This window comes from Diabrotica virgifera, chromosome 9, assembly GCF_917563875.1.
Source record: "Diabrotica virgifera virgifera chromosome 9, PGI_DIABVI_V3a".
NCBI classification, from domain to species: domain Eukaryota; kingdom Metazoa; phylum Arthropoda; class Insecta; order Coleoptera; family Chrysomelidae; genus Diabrotica; species Diabrotica virgifera.
In genome coordinates this window covers 29,927,525-29,947,435 of record NC_065451.1, presented here as the reverse complement: position 1 = coordinate 29,947,435, position 19,911 = coordinate 29,927,525, and the positions used below count along the sequence as shown (strand labels likewise).

General features: G+C 34.1%; 1 protein-coding gene across 1 annotated transcript in view; it reads left to right on the top strand.

Moving 5' to 3' along the window:
• The first annotated feature begins 1,481 nt into the window (after positions 1-1,481).
• Positions 1,482-19,911, top strand: part of LOC114339760 (zinc finger protein 729) — a 152,460-nt gene continuing 134,030 nt past the window's right edge. Inside the window, exon 1 of the mRNA XM_050660078.1 lies at positions 1,482-2,106. Within this exon, the coding sequence (XP_050516035.1) occupies positions 1,890-2,106 (217 nt within the window). The 5' untranslated portion in view covers positions 1,482-1,889. The remainder of the gene's footprint in view (positions 2,107-19,911) is intronic.

Here is a 19,911-nt window from a genome sequence, read left to right as displayed (position 1 = left end):
TAATTTAAGAACTTATTTTCAGATGCAGGCTGAGACATCTACTCTTCATCGCGCTATCTGCGCAGTAGATGACACAACACTGATCAAACTGAGGGAACCAGAAATGCGCATAAACCACCTTACCAAGGACGAAAAAGTGCGCGCCTGGATGGGTAAACCTCTGAACGGGCGGCATCCCAATGAGGTCAGCCAAGATTACGTCGACAATATAGCGTCGAACTACTGGTTGACATCAGGAAAGATGTTCCCTGAAACGGAAGGTTCATTACTACTGGCCATTCAGGATCAGGTTATACCAACGAGAAATTACCTGAAATATATCATCAAAGACCCTCAGGTTCAAAACGACAGATGCCGATATGGATGTCAAGCCCAAGAAACCATCCAACATCTTACAGGGGGCTGCCAGGCATTTGCTGCAACTGAATACAAGGAACGGCATGACGCAGTGGGAAAAATCCTTCATCAAGAGATAGCTATCAAGCTGGGACTTCTCCAAACGGACCATCTCCCGTATTATCAATACGTCCCTGAGAGTATGCTTGAGGATGGCAACTACAAGCTATACTGGGACCGCACTGTGCTCACAGACCAAACAGTGGCACACAATAGACCAGATCTCGTACTAGTTAATAAATTAACAAGACAAACAACACTAATTGATGTGGCGATACCTAACAACAATAATCTACGTAGTAAATTCACTGAAAAGATCGCCAAGTACAGAGATCTAGAAATTCAAATACGAAGGCAATGGAGAATGCAAAGTACCCAGACGATACCGATTATCATGTCTACTACTGGAGTCATTCCGAAGACCCTCCTCGAAAGCATAAAAAAGCTGGGTCTGAATGAACATCTTTATAAGACCATGCAGAAAGCAGTACTACTCGCAACAGCCAGATGTGTACGGAAATTTTTGGGAGATACACCTGCATACCAAGTCACCTAGGGCTCGATAACACGGAAAGAGTCCCACCAGAGCTCAATCCTTTTGATACCGTAGGTATCTGGGATGAGTCAATTTTCCCCTTAGAGGGAGTGTGAGCCGTATGGCTAAATCTGGACCATAGTAATTATTATTACCATAATAATAGTAAAATAGTAAAATTAATAGTAAAAATAGCAAGCATTTGTTCGGTATTGCCAAATACCGCATATCTGGCGCCGCCTTAAATGTTCATTGGTTAGTCGATCTAGGCAACCGTAGTAATGTCTAAGAACCGTGGACTATACCCTGGATTATACAACCGCGAGCAATTCAAACTAATCGGAAATCATTCGGACATTACGAACTTGGGTCTCCAGTTATGTCATGACTCCCTTCTCTTCGAGATGAGATACTCATCAATATGTTATCTTGATGAGTAGAACGACAACTTACTTGAGTAACTGGAGGCACATTGATGAAAAAAAAAAAGAGTCATGTGTACACAAAAAGAAGAAGAAGACGATTATTCTTTATGTCATTGTCATTTTATAAAGTGCGTTCGCGGGTGCCTGTCAGCGCAAATTAGCAGCAAAACGCATGCGCACTTTAAAATTATATAAATAATATCGTTAATAGATAAATATACAAGGTATATTTACCTATTATAATATAATAATTAGTTATTAATATTAATTAGAAGTAAATATACCTTGTTTATTTATCTATTAACGATATTATTTATATTAAATGAGGTTAGAAATTGTCGGCGACAATTTGTCAACTGTACCCGCGAACGCACCTATGTCTAATATGTCTGCTTTAGTGCTTCCTCCTGTTTTTTATTATATTCTTATCATCTTATCGTAAATAGTTAATCCACGTGTGCGTTGATCGTAATCCTTCATTCGTTTATTACTACTGAAGCTGAAACATATAAAATTACCATAAATATAAAATCATGTTCAATCCAACTGAAATAAAACAAGAGGTTGATGAGTTTGAGACAACTTGCAAAAAAGAAATGGAGGACGAAGTAAATGAAGACAAAGTTCTACAGGATACCTTTAAAGCTGAAATTAAGGATGAACCTACCAGTGAAAGTGTAAATTATGATGCATTTGATTATGTAGATGTCAAGGAATGCCATATAAAAGATGAAATCAAGCAAGATGATGGTAAGTAAATAAAGAGTAGTTACTTATGTAGGGGAGGGTGGGCCACAATGAGACAAAATTCCCTTTTCTAGAAATGTTGACGTTTTGTCTACGCTTTACGTTGAAATTGATGATCTCTGAAGATACAACTTTTTGTAATTTCACTAAGAAATGTTTAATAAACAACATAAATATCAAAAAGTTCTACTCAAGAAGTGGGTGCTTCATTTTTTATTAAACAGATGAACTGTGAAATTAGATGCTTTTTTAAATACATAACTCCAAAATATAAATTTTAGAAAAAAACTCACTTGACCATTGAAAAATTCAGAAAATTTTACAAAAAAAACTTTATATAAACATTTTTCTAAAATTAAATCTGTAGCTTCTATAATGTTTTATTAGGCTTGTTCCAACTCGACACAAAACCGTTCTTGAACCGCCACGCTCATGCACAATAACGAACAATTATGCACAGTAACACATTTTTTGTTACTGCGCGGTTCATGAACCGTTCAAGAACGGTTTTGTGTTCAGTTGGAACAAGCCTATTTATAACGCTAAAGTCACCCTTCTCAGAAACATTGTCGCACTGTAAACTAGTGTTTGACGAAGTGCATGGTTGAGTAATTTTAATGTAATTCTTTAACTCAGAGGTCGGCAAGGCTACGCCCGCAGACGCTGCTGCACTCTTCAATAAATTTTAGTGCACCCTTAAACTATTGTTAATTTAGACAAGAAATTCAAAATGTATATTTTTTATATGTTTATATTTATATATTTGTTACGTCAAAAAATAGTTGGTGCCCGCCATGAATATTTAATTTAGTATTTTACTCTTTATATTAAAAACGTTGCGGACCTCTGCTTTAACTAATAGATCAAATGAAATTTTGCAAATTGGACATAAAAGAAGAATAATTAAGCTATCTTATGGTTATAATAAAAAGAAATAAAATGAATGGGCATGAGTACAGTGTGGGCAAAAAATGAGACGTACATGAATTTTGTATAAAAATGATTTAAAAATGTGTAACTAATACAATTTTAATGTTGTTCTGAAGCTATTTTCTTGTGGTATTTTTATAATCAAGTATATTCAAATGGGAAATAAGCCACAATTTTACCTAAAAATGATTTTATTAACGTTTCGACGCCCAAGTCGGGTGTCGTTGTCATTATTATTGTCATCGAGAATTATTTTGTATTTTGACAACGACACCCGACTTGGGCGTCGAAACGTTAATAAAATCATTTTTAGGTAAAATTGTGGCTTATTTCCCATTTGAATATACTTGATTAATACAATTTTTCTTAAAACTCTCAATTTTGCACAACTTACCTGTCAAATATCTTACTAAACGTTGTTTTATTCAAAAAAAAAAAATCTCAAAAATTTAATTCAAATGATACGACGCCTCAAAAAATGTAATTTTTCAAAACTTCATAGTTTTACAGAATTACATACCACCAGTTTAAGACGGTATTACTCAAGTTTGAACAGATTTATTAGAATTTTATAGGTACTTTTTTAAAGCTTTGGATGTAATATTTAAAATTACCTAAATTATTTTACTTTAGAAATTAAATAAACTATTTGTTTTTGAGAATATTAAGAAAGATAACAATAATTTAATACAAAAACCGAAAATTACTATAGTTTATTTTTTAACCAGGAGGAGTAAACTAAAAAGACAGATTCAAACCCAAGAAAGTCACTAGAATAATAACCAAATACATCTTCTTTTTTGGTTGATCAAGTCGGCCCTCAACGGTAATCCATAAATATTATATTAAATTAATACGTCACTAAAGAGTTCCAAAGCCAACTGCTTTTTATATAAAAGCAGACTAACAATCTAAAAATTAAAGGAATAACACAGAAAACACACAAATTGCCGATATAATTTAATTAGCGTATGAAATGTCACTAGTGTCAAAATTTGATAACTGTCATTACTGTCAAAATTTTATAACAGTGGAGTAAACTTGCCTGCGGTTGGACCAATTACAAACAAGCAATACAGCGCGGTAAATTTGAATCACTCCTCTTGGTTAAAAAACAAACCATAGCTAAAAGAATGTTTATACAAAGTGATCAAAAAACTTTTTTCTGTAAAATCTAAAATACATTTAATAATACGCTTTAACAATAATAAATGTTCAACAAAAAAAATTTTTTTGGCTGTTATACAGTATGCCTGCATAACTTAGAACCTATTGATAACTTTCTTATTATCAGTTTTACAAAAAAAGTTATTTTTATAAAATACTCTGCATCGTATATAGTCTAAGATGCAACCATCAAATATCAAATTTTAATAATTTTATACGAGGTAAGTCAAAAAATATGAATTTTACTCAAGAGTAAAGTGCCTTTATATTTCACAATATCGAAAATTGTTATTAAAAAAGTTGTTTGAAATTAAAAAATATGTTTCAGTGTTCAATTATATCCTTCTAATTAAAATATTGTGAATAATAGAGGCACTTAACTCTTAAGAAAAATTCATATTTTTTACATACCTCATATAAAATTGAAAAAGTTTGATATCTGATAGTTGTATCTTCAATTTTAGACCAGGTGGAGCATTTGATGAAGAATAACTTGTAATAAAATGATGATAAGTATCCGTAAATTGAGAAAAAGTTGAAATTTTTTTTTTCGATTAGAATGATGTAGTTGTATATTAAAACATAGTTTTTAATTTCAAACAATTTTTCATTCTAGCATTTTTTGATATTCTGGAAATAAAGGTACTTTATTCTTTAACGAAATTCATATTTTTGACATAACTCATATAAAATTTGATATTTGAGTTTTAGACTTTAGACCAGGGGTTCCCAAACTTTTTTGTACCACGCCCCCTCTGGTTATTTGGAGACCCCCCCCACGCCCCCTACACATATCAATAATTGTACGTATGGTGAAAATTTAAACAAGTATTACATGAAAAACGAATATAATAACTGATACAAAATTTAACATTGTAACACAGATACATTTTCAATTTAAGGAAGGTGAAACAATAGGCCTACCTACTTACAAAAACAAAACATAAAATGTAATTTAGTGAGATGGGTGCGCTTGCATGTTCTGGATAAGTTGACAGATCCTGGGTTGAGTTTCAGACAAAGCACAGCGTAGGTCACTTTCGACATCAAGTTTGTTGCGGTACTTGGTTTTGATCGCCACAAGAGTTGAAAACGCTTTTTCGCACACGTATGTTGTTGAAAAAGGCAAGTACATCCGAACAGCTTTCCCTGAAACACTAGGGTAAACTTTTAAGTACTTTAACCAAAATGAGGGCTTGTCCATTTTGTCAAAATCGTATCTTGCAGCAGAGTCATTTTTTATTTCTATTCCCTCCTCTTGCAACTCTTCTGGCAGCAACTGTATGTCCATGTTGAACGGGTCAGTTGATAGTTTCTACAACTCCTCTGACAAGTTAGGAAAGTACCTGCTGAACTCCTCCTTGAGGTTCTTCAAATGGTCAGTTATCAAGTTTTTCAAAAGCGGTCCTTCAAAAACGTCCTCAAAACATACTTCTTCTGAGACTGACACTACTTTGCTGAAACTTGAATAGTTGCTGGGGTTCATTGACACTTTACGTATCCAAAGTTGTAGTTTCTCAACGTACATCTTGATGGCATCCCGATGTGTTACTATATTTGAGTCTGCACCTTGCAGTCTCAAGTTTAGGTTATTTAACGTGTCAAAAAAGTCTGATAAATAGGCCAAAATCACTTGGTTCCAGGGTTTTTTGAACTCTGCACTAAGCTCGTTTTGTTTCTGCTGTGCCAAAAACGTTATCACTTCATCACGGAGTTCAAATAGTCTTCCCAACATATTGCCTTTTGATAGCCATCGTACTTCTGTATGAAATAGCAGCGTTTTGTGATCACTTCCTAAATCTTCACACAGAATTTTAAACAGCCGAGTATTTAATGCACTGTTCTTAACGTAGTTGACTACTTTAATACAAAGCTTTAAAACAGCATTGAGTTCGTTAGGAAGAGTTTTTGCTGCCAAGGCTTGGCGGTGAATAAAACAATGAATCCCAACCACATCAGCATTCTTCTCTTTGACCAACTGCACAAAGCCTGAATGAGAACCCAGCATTGAAGGAGCACCATCTGTGCATACACCAATAAGTTTTTGCCAAGAAAGTTCGTGTTTCTTAAAAAAGTCTGATACTGCTTCCATCACATCTACAGCTTTAGTGGTGGTCAACAGCTCAGTAGAAAACATCAGTTCATCCTTCATTCTTTCATTTTCAATGTAACGAACATATACAAGCAAATGAGAGCATTGTGCTATGTCTGTACTCTCGTCAAGCTGGATAGCAAAAAACGGTGATTTTTTTATTGCATCAACCACTTGGTTTTTAATGTCCTTGGCCATATCATCAATGCGGCGTTTTACGGTGTTGTCTGAAAGTGGTATTTGTGATAGCTTTTGCCTACTATCAGTTCCAAGGACAACATCGGCTGCTTTTAAAATGCACGGTTTAACAAGCGTTTCACCAATAGTGTGACTTTTCTTTTCCTTAGCAATAATAAGAGATAATTCATATGAAGCTTCAAGCACTTTTAGAGATGACTGAACAGCAGATCCAGTGCTATCTAACTTCATGCGCTTTAAATTCTTAGATTTTGCAGCGAAAAACTCTGTAGGTTTGTCCTTTAAAGAGGCATGTTTGGTTGACAAATGTCTCAGAAGACGATTAGGCCTCATCGCGTCATTGCTTAATACCTCATAGCAAATAACGCACTGAGGGTGATCAACATTATTTTTAAGCAAGGAAACAAACCCATATTGAATATAATCGTCAATATACTTGCGTTTCTTTGCCGTGTTCATCTTCTCTGATTCAGCTTTACACAGAACTCACACAACACAAAAACAATTACTCCAATTCAAACGTCGCAGCAATTACAGAACACCCACAATACAGCAAACACGCTGACGATAATTCACGGAAAGCACTGTTGGCACAACGGACTGGCGAACAGACTAGTTACAACGCAAGCACTGAACAAAGTGCAAGGTTATTGACATTGGATTGAAGATGCGGTGGTGGTAGTGGTAGGCGGGCGTGGTAGGGGTGGAGGGACGCTCGCACTCACGCCAAGGCCAAATGGAGGTAACGGGTGGTGGGGGTCATGGATAGCGGGAGGGGAGTATTATTATGAGGAAATTATTTTTGTAATTTTTTTTATATTTATTTCACTTGGGTGTCACGCCCCCTCTGGACTTTCTCCACGCCCCCCAGTTTGGGAACCGCTGCTTTAGACTATGCAGAGCATTTTATGAAGAATAACTTTTTTTCGTAAAATTTATAATAAAATAGTTTTCCATGTGGCTCCTAGCTAAGCAGACATACTGTATAAGAGCTTCTGTATAAGAATTTTCAAATTCCTAATGCCATATTCGGATTCAGCATAATCAAAAACAAAATAGAAACATATTTAATCAAAGTAAAATGATGAATTCAACGACATTTTTAGAATTATTTATATAAAAAATTGTTATTGTTTAAACAATAACAATTAATAAACAAATAGCGGCCAAATCTGCGAGTAGAACTTTTTAGCTTAACTTGTATATAAACTAACAAAAAAAGTTTTAAAAAAATATAAGCTTGTTTGAATTTTTCCGAATCAATGCATGTTTTCGTTCTAATCAGCCAAGCATGGGCCACAATGAGACACCTTATGGGCCACACTGAAACATGGTAACAAAAACACAAACACACAACGAACTGTCAATATGGATGGAATGGCCTCGTCCCATTCAAACAGTGAAGCGAGATTGCAGCCAACATACAAGTGAGAGGTCCTAGAGAGAGACAGAGCATGCCAGGGAAAATTTGCTACAACTACCACCAGAGTTGCCAGATGTGATTTTATAAATCCCCCACTTAGAAACTGAAATTCCCTCAAATTGAAGTTCAAATCCCTCAAATTTAAATTTTTGCCACATTTTAATAAATTAGTAGTCAAATGTAGAGAACCGTAAACCAAAATTATACTACTTATCAACAGAAGGCCCTGGAAATAATTCATATGCCCTATCGTCTTTGATTATATGAGAGTATAATATACAGATCTATGTATATTCGCAAATTCAGTTTACCATGACCCCTTAAAATCTCTAATACTTCCCCCACCCCCCATCCATTTCTACTTAGAAAAATTCCTATAGACGCTTTCAAATTACTCCAAAATTATGGGAAAATACCCCAAGGTGGCAACCCTGACTACCACTATCATTTTTTTTGTTTACGAAAGATGGCAATTATCTTCTATCCTTCCCTGACTATACTATCTCATCCTGGCCGCATTAAATTCACTTCTTGCCTATTCCATCAGTATTGACAGTTTATTGCAAACACAGTTTATACATCTACAAAAAATACAGTTATCTACATACATACTAATCTAACAGAAAATACAACGGTGAAGATTACATAGAAGTAAGCTTTCTAAGAAAAATATTCTAATTAACTCTGATTAAATCTGAGTTGACAGAGAATTTGTGGAATGAACAAAGCCTGACTGTGTTACGCAAAGGTGAAGAGTTTGGCAAAATCATTTTAATATCAAAAAATCCACCATTGAGATTCGTCAGCTTACTGCCAAAACCAGCTGACTCCACTTTCTGTCGATTGTGAGTTAAGTATGCCTTTGTGCTTATTAACCTTTAACTACACACGCTGGCATATTTTGTATGCCAGGTATAAGAATTCTACTGCAAATATATTTAAAAATTTAATTTTTGACCTTGTTTATCTACCTAACCTATCACTGGATTGTGCTTTACAATTGGTTTTAGTTTCGTTATAGTCGGCGTTCTGGGACAATCGTAATTTACATTTACACCACGATTATACACTCTGGGCCAAAATTAACCGGCCACTTTAAAAAGGGGTAATTTTGCTGTCTTATATCTCCTAAACCTGTTGTCCGATTTAAGTGATTTTGTTAATATGTTATTGGGACCGTGCAAGTTCGGCAAAGTGACCCCTATTTCTACGCTCTATACTAAAATTCGCACTTTTAATTATATTGGCCAATTATATTAGTCCTGGTTACTGGATAATTGTCAAGGCCATAGTCCAAAAAAATAATAAGAAGAAAAAATAAGATTCAGGTTATGTTATGAAATCGTCAACAATTGTATGTAGTAAATAAAATTAGTTATTAAAATGCAGTACTGCAAGCAAAATAAAATTAATTAAATTTACCTTTATATAATAATTGCATATCATATCAATATTGTGGAGCAATATATAATTTTTCTGCTTCATTGACAGAAGGTATGAAATATACGTCAATTTGACAATTTCAATTGACAATATGAATTATTTAAGATAGTTGCAATATTTCTCCGCGACTCGTGCAGGGTCGTTTCTCGTTTCCCCTTCCAAGTACTTGCACACCGCGAATAGCCTTATTCCTTGACAATATCGTTATAATAATATTGTTGCTAAACAGGTAAATTGTATACCGGGTGTACGAATCAAACTGTGTTTTTTTTCTTTAAGTTTGCATCACCCTGTGGAATATTCTAGCATTTGTAGAATACTGAAATTAAAACCTAACTATAGCCTCATGCTTTCTCAACATTCTGTTGTTTGGTTGATTCGCTTATGTTGGATAATAAAAAAGTTAGTTGCTTTAACAACTAGACATGTTTTTTATCAATACATAATGTTTTTAAAAAATTTTGGCAAAGTTTAAGGGGTAATAGGGAACTTGCATAAAATTTTAAATTCGAACAAAATGTTATAAATCACAACAGAACATAATTTAAAACATGTATCAAAGATTAAAAAGTTTTGTTTGGCTTTCGTTTGGCCCCTAAAGATGATTAAAAATTCAAATTAAAACAGGTGGCCCAAAACGCGTTGTGACATCATTCGTTTAAATTATGTTTACATTCTTCCAAAAAAGTAAACAGAATTTAAAATTAGACATTATAAACGTCAGTAGAAAATACAGTTATGTAACCTCACAAGTGAATGATTGTTTGAACTATTTTAAATTGACTAAAGATTCTCTAAACCAATGCCAGAAAACAAAAAAAATATATAGATTTTAAATTTGTACTTCTGTTATGAGCTTTTAAGGCGTGAAATTTTTGAAATCTTATTTTTAAAGGAAACTGAATATTATTATGCAATAAAAAATCTGCAAGTTCCCTATTAGGTTTGGCATTCGTTTTGACACTGACACTATTAAATGACATTTAAAATAGTTCAAACGATCAAAAACACTTGTTTTTTTTTTATTAACCGCACATTTATTACAATCTATCTATACAATCTAAACCTAAATGTTTAGGTAGATAACAGACAATAAGTAATAGGACTGACAATAATTAGGAATGACATGTAGGGAGGCATCCAGTGATGCACCCCTTTTTTAAAACTTAGCCTACAACACTGACTATTTCTGACAAACTTATACACATTAATTTAGTACCTATTGTTCACTTAACTCTAACGGAACTTTTCGTTTTAACCTACGAACAGTACGCCGTTTATTCACTAAATTTTTTGCTAACACGTTTGGATGTACTTTAAGTTTCTCTGTATGTTTTTTCGTGCACTTTTTGATGTCATCTTTGACGTATGGTAGTCCGGCGTCTCGATGGATGGCTTCATTGGTTATGAACCATGGAACTCCTAGTATTGACCTCAATATTTTGGACTGAAATCTTTGTATGATTTCAATATTGGAATGTGCAGCGGTTCCCCATAATTCTATCCCATAAGTCCACACTGGTTTTAGGATGGATTTGTAGATTAATATTTTATTTTCAGTTGATAGTTTTGATTTTTTGCCCAACAGCCAATATATGGTTCTTAACTTATGACCCAGTTGTTTTCGCTTAGTAAATATATGCTTCCTCCAGTTTAATCTTCTGTCCAAGTACATACCTAGATATTTGACTTCATCCCCTTGTGGGATTCCTTTACCGTTTAAGTAAACAGCCGGACATGTTTCCCCACGCGTGTAAATATTAGGTGTAGCGATTTGTTTTCATTAATTTTGACTCTCCATTTTGTCATCCATTGTTTAATTTTATTTAGATTATTTTGTAAGATTTCTGAGGCTATTTTGGGATTTTTGTTCGATGATAGTATTGCCTTATCATCCGCAAATGTGGCTGTAGTGATATGTGTATCTGTCGGTAAGTCAGCAGTGAATATAAGGTATAATATAGGTCCTAGTACACTTCCTTGGGGCACCCCAGCAAGAATTTGTTGTATGTTTCATATGTATTTGTTGTATGTTTCATTTGTAATATGGTGTATTCATTCTCATACTTTACCTGGAAGTTTCTGTTGGTGATATATGACTTTAAGAGTAAATAGTAATTTGTAGGTAAATTCTGTTTTAGTTTACATAATAGGCCTTTATGCCAGACTTTATCAAATGCCTGACTTACGTCCAGAAATACCGCCGAGCAGTACCTATGATTTTCAAAGTCCTCGTTGATTCTCTCTACAATTCTATGTACCTGTTGTATTGTTGAATGTTGTTTTATAAACCCAAATTGGTGTGGTGGTATTAGTTTTTTGTTTTCTAGTATAGGCATTAGCTTAGTAAAAACACTTGTGAGGTTACATTGTATTTTCTACAGACGTTTATAATGTCTAATTTTAAATTTTGTTTACTTTTTTGGAAGAATGTAAACATAATTTAAACGAATGACGTCACGACGCGTTTTGGGCCACCAATGTTTAATTTGAATTTTTAATCATCTTTAGGGGCCAAACGAAAGCCAAACAAAACTTTTTAATATTTGATACATGTTTTAAATTATGTTCTGTTGTGATTTATAACAGTTTTTTCGAATTTAAAATTTTATGCAAGTTCCCTATTCTGCATGAAAAAATATTGACAGTTTGCTTTATCAACTTATGTTCACAAATGCTTCGTTTCCGAGATACAGGGTGTTGAAATTTTTCTGACAAACTGACGATTTATTTATTGCTTTAAAACTGGTTGATATATGCAAATTCAATTTGGTGGGTTTTATGACGCAGTTATTGCATATTTTTTGAAATACAATTAAGAATTTAATATTCACCATTGGCGCGCATATGGGTAATATGAGCCATCATATTACCTGTATGCGCGCCAATGGTGAATATTAAATGCTTAATTGTACGCCAAAAATGTGCAATAACCACGTATTAAAACCCACCAAATTTCATGTACATGTCTCAATCGGTTTTAAAATAATAAATAAATCATCAGTTTGTCAGAAAAATTTCAACACCACCTATCTCGGAAACAAAGCATTTGCGGACATAAGTTTATCAAGCAAACTGTCATTATTTTTTCATGCAGAATTACCCCTTAAACTTTGCCAAATTTTTTTAAAAACACCCTGTATTGATAAAAAACATGTCTAGTTGTACCTAATTTTTTTATTATCCAACATAAGCGAATTAATCAAACAGCAAAATGTTGAGAAAGCATGAGGCTATAGTTAAGTTTTAATTTCAGTATTCTACAAATGCTAGAATATTCCACAGGGTGATGCAAGAAAAAAAAACACAGTTTGATTCGTACACCCAGTATACAATGAAAATTTATATGTTTAGCAACAGTATTACTATAACGATATTGTCAAGGACCAAGGAATAAGGCTATAACATATTAAAAAAATCACTAAATCGAACAAAAGTTTTAGGAGATATAAGACATCTAAAATTACCCATTTTTAAGGTGGCCGGTTAATTTTGGTCCAGAGTGTAGTAATATAAGTAGTAATCTTTCAATTGTTTCAAAGTACATATTTCAATTGTTTTTAAGTCATTATGGCACAAAATATATTTTTCTTTATAAACAATACTTTTCTCATGTAAAAAATCACATTTAAAAAAAAATTTATTAGTAATTTTATTTATCATGGAATCAGATTCCAGTTATAAATCCTAATTGGCTTACTGAGAAGGAACTCCAAGGATTCGCTGATGCCAAATAAGGTTTATAACAAACCAAGTGTATTTTTTCAAAAAAAAAAAAAGAAATTCGCTGTTTTTAAGTTTATTTTCTCGTGGAGTATTATAAAGTACATCACACGTGTAGTTATGTTATAACTTGATGCAGGGGTAGTTTTTTTTTATTGACATCTTAATTTATTACCATCTGGCGTCTCATTGTGGGGCCGAATGCACAGTTTTTACTCTTTTGTTATTATAACTGATTGAAACAGAAACTCAAAATGTAAATATCATGAAATTCAACTATATAAACGTGTGTTATATGTTAGTTATAAAAAGTAACAGAATATCTGCTTACCTGGGTAATAATATTTTATGACGAAATAGAGTGATGAAAAAACATTGAAAAAGTATGAAAGTCAAACAATCTGTAATAAGAGTGATAGCAGCCATTGGTAATTGTAGGGTTATAGGTAAAGATGAAATTCATAGAACTGCTCATAGTGCTCATAGAGTGCAGCACCTGTCAAGACCTGCTACATTTAAATACTTTAACTGTCTCATAGTTGCCCATGTCTCATTGTGACCCACTCTACCCTACATAGAATAGAATAGAATAATTTATTTGTCCTGCAAGATCATTTACATGACATAGGATACGTCAGTTTATAATACAAACAATACATAGAATTAATTATTTACATCACCCATATATTCGCTTACATTATAGAAACAATTTTGCAATAGGTACGATTTTAGTTTGCCCCGAAATTTATTTGGGTTTATTTCAGATCTAATACTATTGGGAAGATGATTGAAAAGTCTTATACCCATATAATACTGGGATTTTTTGTATTGTCCAGTATTATGTTTTGGTAGTCTTATAAAGTCATTTTGTATAGTGGGGTACTGATGATAATAAGAGTTTGAATGAAACGTAGTTATATTAGATTTTATATATATAGTATATATTTAAAAATATAAATAGAAAGTACTGTTAAAATGTTATGTTTTTTAAAATATTGTCGACATGAAAACCTGTATGGCAAATTAAAAATTAATCTAATTATCCTTTTCTGAGAGACAAATACTCTTGTAGCACTCACAGCACTACCCCAAAGATTTGTATTGTAGGCCGTAGGCCAAGTGAGAATACACAATTGCATAATAAATATTCAATAACTGTTCAGTTGTAAAAAAACTTTTTAATTGTAAAATTGCGTAATAGCTACTATTTATTTTTTTGCAAACGTGATTAATTTGAGATTCCCAGCTCATATTACTATCTAGATACAAACCCAAGAGTTTAGTGGTAGTTGTAGAATGAACCATGCTATCATTTACTTTGATAGAGAACTGATGACTCGAGTTAGATCTATAGTAGAATTGCATGCTAGTGGTCTTTTTAACATTACCAACCAAAGCATTCTTTTTATACCATCTTGTAAAGTCTTCTGATATAACATTCAGTAAGACAGTTAATTCCTCAACACTTTAAGCCGATGTAGCAATAGTTGTGTCATCTGCATACATAAATATGTTATTTGAACTGACATATCTGGGCATATCATTAACATAGCATATGAATATTACGCTGGTACCTATGATTAGTGTGATTTCTAATACATTTCCAGTGAAAATAATAACTCTTTGATAAGTGTTGACAATACAATTCTTTTTTATATGCGTGTCCGCGAAGATTATAACTCTCACAATATCTATAACGAAAAGATTTAGTTTATAATAGATGCTGACGAAAACAATTATTTCCCTTTCTGTATCTGTTTCTGCCGATGAAAACAAGTATTTCTGAGAACTTTTTATAAATATAAAAATAGGTAGAGAATAATTATAATTTTCGTGGACCCACAGAAGAAATGATGTTTTCTGCTACTCTTTAAAAAATGATTTTTTTTTCGCTAATACTTTATTAGGGATTATAATTTTCCCAATCATATAATTGAAAATAATATTTTTCGCGGCGTTCGTTGAAAGTTCTACTCTTAACGGCATTTTTCGGAATTATACTTTTCGTAGGCGGCGGCGATTAAAGGTCCTAGTATTGAACCCTGAGGAACCCCAATAGCAACATCACCATAATATGATCGACAGTCGAATTTTCCTAGAATGTAAATATGACAGCCATAATGAGAACTGACCCCGAAAACCAATATTTTTTAACTTTGGCTTTATAAAAAGAACCACCAGAGACTTTACAAACATCTCAGCTATTAAATCCCTTTATTTCTCCCTGGTTAGATCTCATTTCGATTACTGTTCCACAATTTGGTCCCCCTATTACTTTACTCATAAACTGAAACTTGAGGCTGTCCAACACAACTTTCTGAGATATACTGCCACTAAGATGCATGTATACTACGACTATTCTGTATTAGAGCGCATACTGAACTTACCTCCTCTTGAGGTACGCAGAAAACAAAGAGACTTAATAATTTTATTTAAAATTATCAACGGGCTGTAGCTGCCCCGAGCTTCTCTCCAAAATATCTCTATTTGTCCCCAGTCGTTCGTCTAGGCAGGTGCAAACCTTTCATGTTTCTTTTCATAGATTCAATTATTCTTACAACACATTTATTCCTAGAACTCTTCGATTAGCTAACTCATTAAATAACCTCGAAATTTTTAATATATCAGTTTCCCGCTTTAAAAACCATATTTCTTCCCTAACTTTTTAATATTTTCGGCCAGAGCTTTTGTATTGTGATTAGTGTTACATGACCTGTATGTATTAGATAACTCAAAACCGTTATACCTTGGAACATTTTTGAATTGATTTAAGTGATATCTTTTGTTTGTAATTGTACTGACCTAATGTTATCTTATTCTTTTTTTTTTCTTTTTTTGTAACTGTACTACTCATAGCATTATTTTTTTCTCAAACCACTTTATGTTATATTATGATAATTTATGTTATATAATTTAGAACACTGTAACATTTATATCTGAATAGGGCTTGCCCGTGAATAAATAAATAAATAAATAAATAAACTTCTCTATAGCAACTCTTACGTTTATAGTATCAAATGCATTCGAAAGATCAAAGAAAAGTGCACCCACAAAATCACCGCGATCCAGTTTATTGTGAATGAAACTGAATAATTCAGTAGTAGCACCCTCTTTTGATCTTCCAGGCAGAAATCCGTGTTGGTTAGAACATAATATATCGTATTTATTAAGGAAGCTATACATTCTTTTGTATACACATTTTTCAAAAACTTTACCCAAAACAGTAGGTACGGTAACTGGCCTATAATTATCTAAAACAGAATTATCTCCACTCTTGAATATTGGAGTTACAACTCCTACCTTCAAGCTATGTGGGAAGAGATACCTTGGGCCACTGATAAATTTATTAAGTCTGCAAGTGGTTTCGCTATATATTCACTAATACACTTTATTAATTTAGTCGATATGCAATCAATACCTACTGAGGTAACGTTTTTCAAGGATCCAATAACCTCATATCAGGGGCGGCCAAGCTCCTTGATAGTCCAAGCCATTTTTCAAAATTTGAAATTTTTCACTAGCCGCAATTAAACAGTTAGCTAAAAATTGCAAAAAAGGTATTAAATTTTTCTCTCACTGTTTGGGTTTCACGAATTTTAAAGTGAAATAAGATGGTCTACATCGTTGTTTCAAATATGCAAATAATTCTACAAGCAGCCTTTACTAATTCAGGTTACTTAGATTCTTCAGCATCCTTCCATCTTTTTATGAGACGGTCTACTGATCTTCTATCGTCTCTCAAAAATACCCTCTCTAACACTCTGTCTTCTTCTACTACTTCTACCTCTGATCTACTGCATGCCCTGTCCATCTGAGCTTAGCTTTGATATGTCTGATGATGTTATTAGTACCTTACACAGTCACCAATTGCGGGACCACAACCAGTTTTGCGGCGCCTTCTCCACTCTCTATTTATTTAGAAGCCTTACCCATTATTACAAAATAATTTAAGAGCCAAAATATACATTAAACCTCAAAATAAATTATAAAAATATGTTTGTAAATATACTTAATTAAAATCACAAAATGGTAACATTACACAGACAATCACAGATAATAAATTGACAATTATTTGGACACTTAACACTAAATCGGAGATAAGTTATTGGCTGTCCTTACAGACCTTGAACTAAAACTATTATGCTTTACATTAGTTCTACATAAAGGTTGTTGAAACATGAGGTGAAATCTAGTATTCCTTGACGGCACTGCTAAACCAATACAGTACGGTAGATCTGGGCAATCAGCAATACCATTAAAATTTTTGTAAAGATTCTGTAAGTCCCTACATTGCCTGCGAATCTGAAGAGGAGGGAGAGAAAATCTCGTGTGAAGTGAATCATAGTTGTAATGGTAGTTGTCAGGAGGACCCACACCAGCCTTAAAGGCCAAATACCGCAAAAATCTTCTTTGCACTTGTTCTAATTTGTGTACATGTAATGTATAGAGGGGATTCCAGACTGAAGAAGCATATTCCAATAGGGGTCTAACCAATGAACAATACAATAGGCGGATTGCTGAGACATTTGTGAAATCTCGTGTACATCTCTTGACAAAGCCAACCATTTTAAGGGCTCTAGAAACAATCTCTGCGATATGAAACCTGAAGGATAGAGCATTGTCAAATAAGTCTCCAACATCCTTAGTAGCTGACATATTGATCAAGCTGGTGTTAAAAATTGCATAGGAAGAAGCCAAGGGGAAATGGCCCTTAGAGAAATACATAGTGAGGCATTTGTTTGGGTTTAAATCCATGCAATTTCTTTCACACCAGTCCACAAGTCTGGACAAATCTGACTGCAAGTCGATACAATCAGTGCTAGAAGAGACAGCCTTGAAGCATTTTAGGTCATCAGCAAAACATAGAAATTCGGAATATTGAAAGCAACTCTGGATATCATTTATAAAGATATTAAATAACAAGGGTTCCAGATGAGACCCTTGAGGCACACCAGAAGGTACTTTTATCTCCTTAGATTTAAAGCTTTTGACCTTTACTGTTTAAGATCTATCAGACATAGCTGCCGATCCAGCTCAACAAACCACCACCCAAATCTGCTGCCCTCAGCTTATCCAATAAAATTGTATGATTTACCCTGTCAAATGCCTTATAAAAGTCAGTGTATATACTGCGTACTAGGGTGGGCCGAAAAAAACTTTTTATTTTATTTAGTGTTGCTATACCTCGGAAAAGTTGCTACTAGGATAGAGTTTTAAATTACAAAAAGAATTTTTCAAATTGGTTGATATCTTCCGGTCGCGCATTGGTCGTAAAATTTAAAAAAATTGGTTGTTTTTAAAATTTTTATTGCATTTTTATTGCAATTCAGTTGTTTTTTTATTTAAGTCTTGTGCCTGGCACATGAAAAGTAGGGCCGTTAAGTTGGTTTTATATTATTAAAAGCGTTGTATCTTCAAAGAAGAAAATAGCAAAAAACGATATTTTTTAATATTTTATGGACGATGCGCGACCGGAATGTCAATATATCTTTTTTTCTTTGCTTTATTTTAATCCTGACCCCTCAAGGAAAGATGTACGCGGTATAGCAAAACGGGATAAAATAGTTTTGTGTTTAAAAAAAAATTCAAAAACAACCAATTTTTCAAACTTTACGACCAATGCGCGACCGGAAGATATCAATCAATTTGAAAAATTCTTTTTGTCATTTAAAACTCTATCCTAGTAGCAACTTTTCCGCGTTATAGCAACACGAAATAAAAAAAAAGTTTTTTTCGGCCCACCCTACTGCGTATCTCACCACCACCATCCAAGACACTTGACAGAAACTCACTCTAAACTAGTAAATTAAGCTCAGTAGACCTTCCATTTAGAAATCCATACTGCTGGGGTATTATTGTTGATGACAACACTAATATAAGATATTTTGTTACTATTTTTTCAAATAGTTTTGGAATTACATTTAAATTTACTTACTTTCCGTGTCCGGAACACCAACAACTTTAAATTCTGTATTTCCAATGGTTGGCCACATAGATGGCCCTGTCATTTGCTATAATTAAGTCTTGTTCTGTGCAGGTCTCTCTCATCTCTGTGCATGATAGTAGATGCCGGCTGGTCTGAACCGCGCCACAGTCGCAGGTATCGTCCTCCTGGTATCCCCATTTTTTCAGGTTACTAGCACAACGTGAAACGCCGGTTCTTAGTCTGTTTAGCGCTTTCCAAGTCGGATACGGTAAATTGTGTCCAGCAGCCATTTCCTCCGAGGGAGGAAAATGTGTCGCAGTAGTTGACGCTTGCCATAGGTGTATTCGGCGCGTCTCTGGCGCTTCGGGGATGGATCTTGATGTTTTCAGGAAGCTTTTCCGAGATCTTAGTCTGCTTGGCTGAGTTTGGTGGTCATATAAGGGGTGTCTTCGGTCCGTCTCCTGCTTTTTCCGTTCTACCTCTGACGTGACCTTTCTCCTGATTGGTGGTGGAGCAATTCCAGCAATGGGGTATACCTCTTCGATAGGTGTCGGTTTCAGGCAACCCGATATTATACGGACCGTTTCATTTAGAGCCACGTCGACGTTCTTTGCGTGAGCAGAGTTTGCCCATACTGGTGCTCCAAACTCCGCGGCCGAAAAACATAATGCCAAGGCAGAAGTGCGGAGAGTGTGTGGTTGTGCTCCCCATTTTGTATTAGTTAGCTTGCGGATGATATTATTTCTGGCACTTACTTTCTTCTTAACATCTTGACAGTGGTATCGGTAAGACAGAGTTCTATCCAGACGGACGCCAAGGTATTTTGGCGTCTTGTTGTGTTCCAGCATCTGACCACGCCATTCCACCTCCAGCGACCTTCGGGCATGCTTGTTTCTCAGGTGGAAA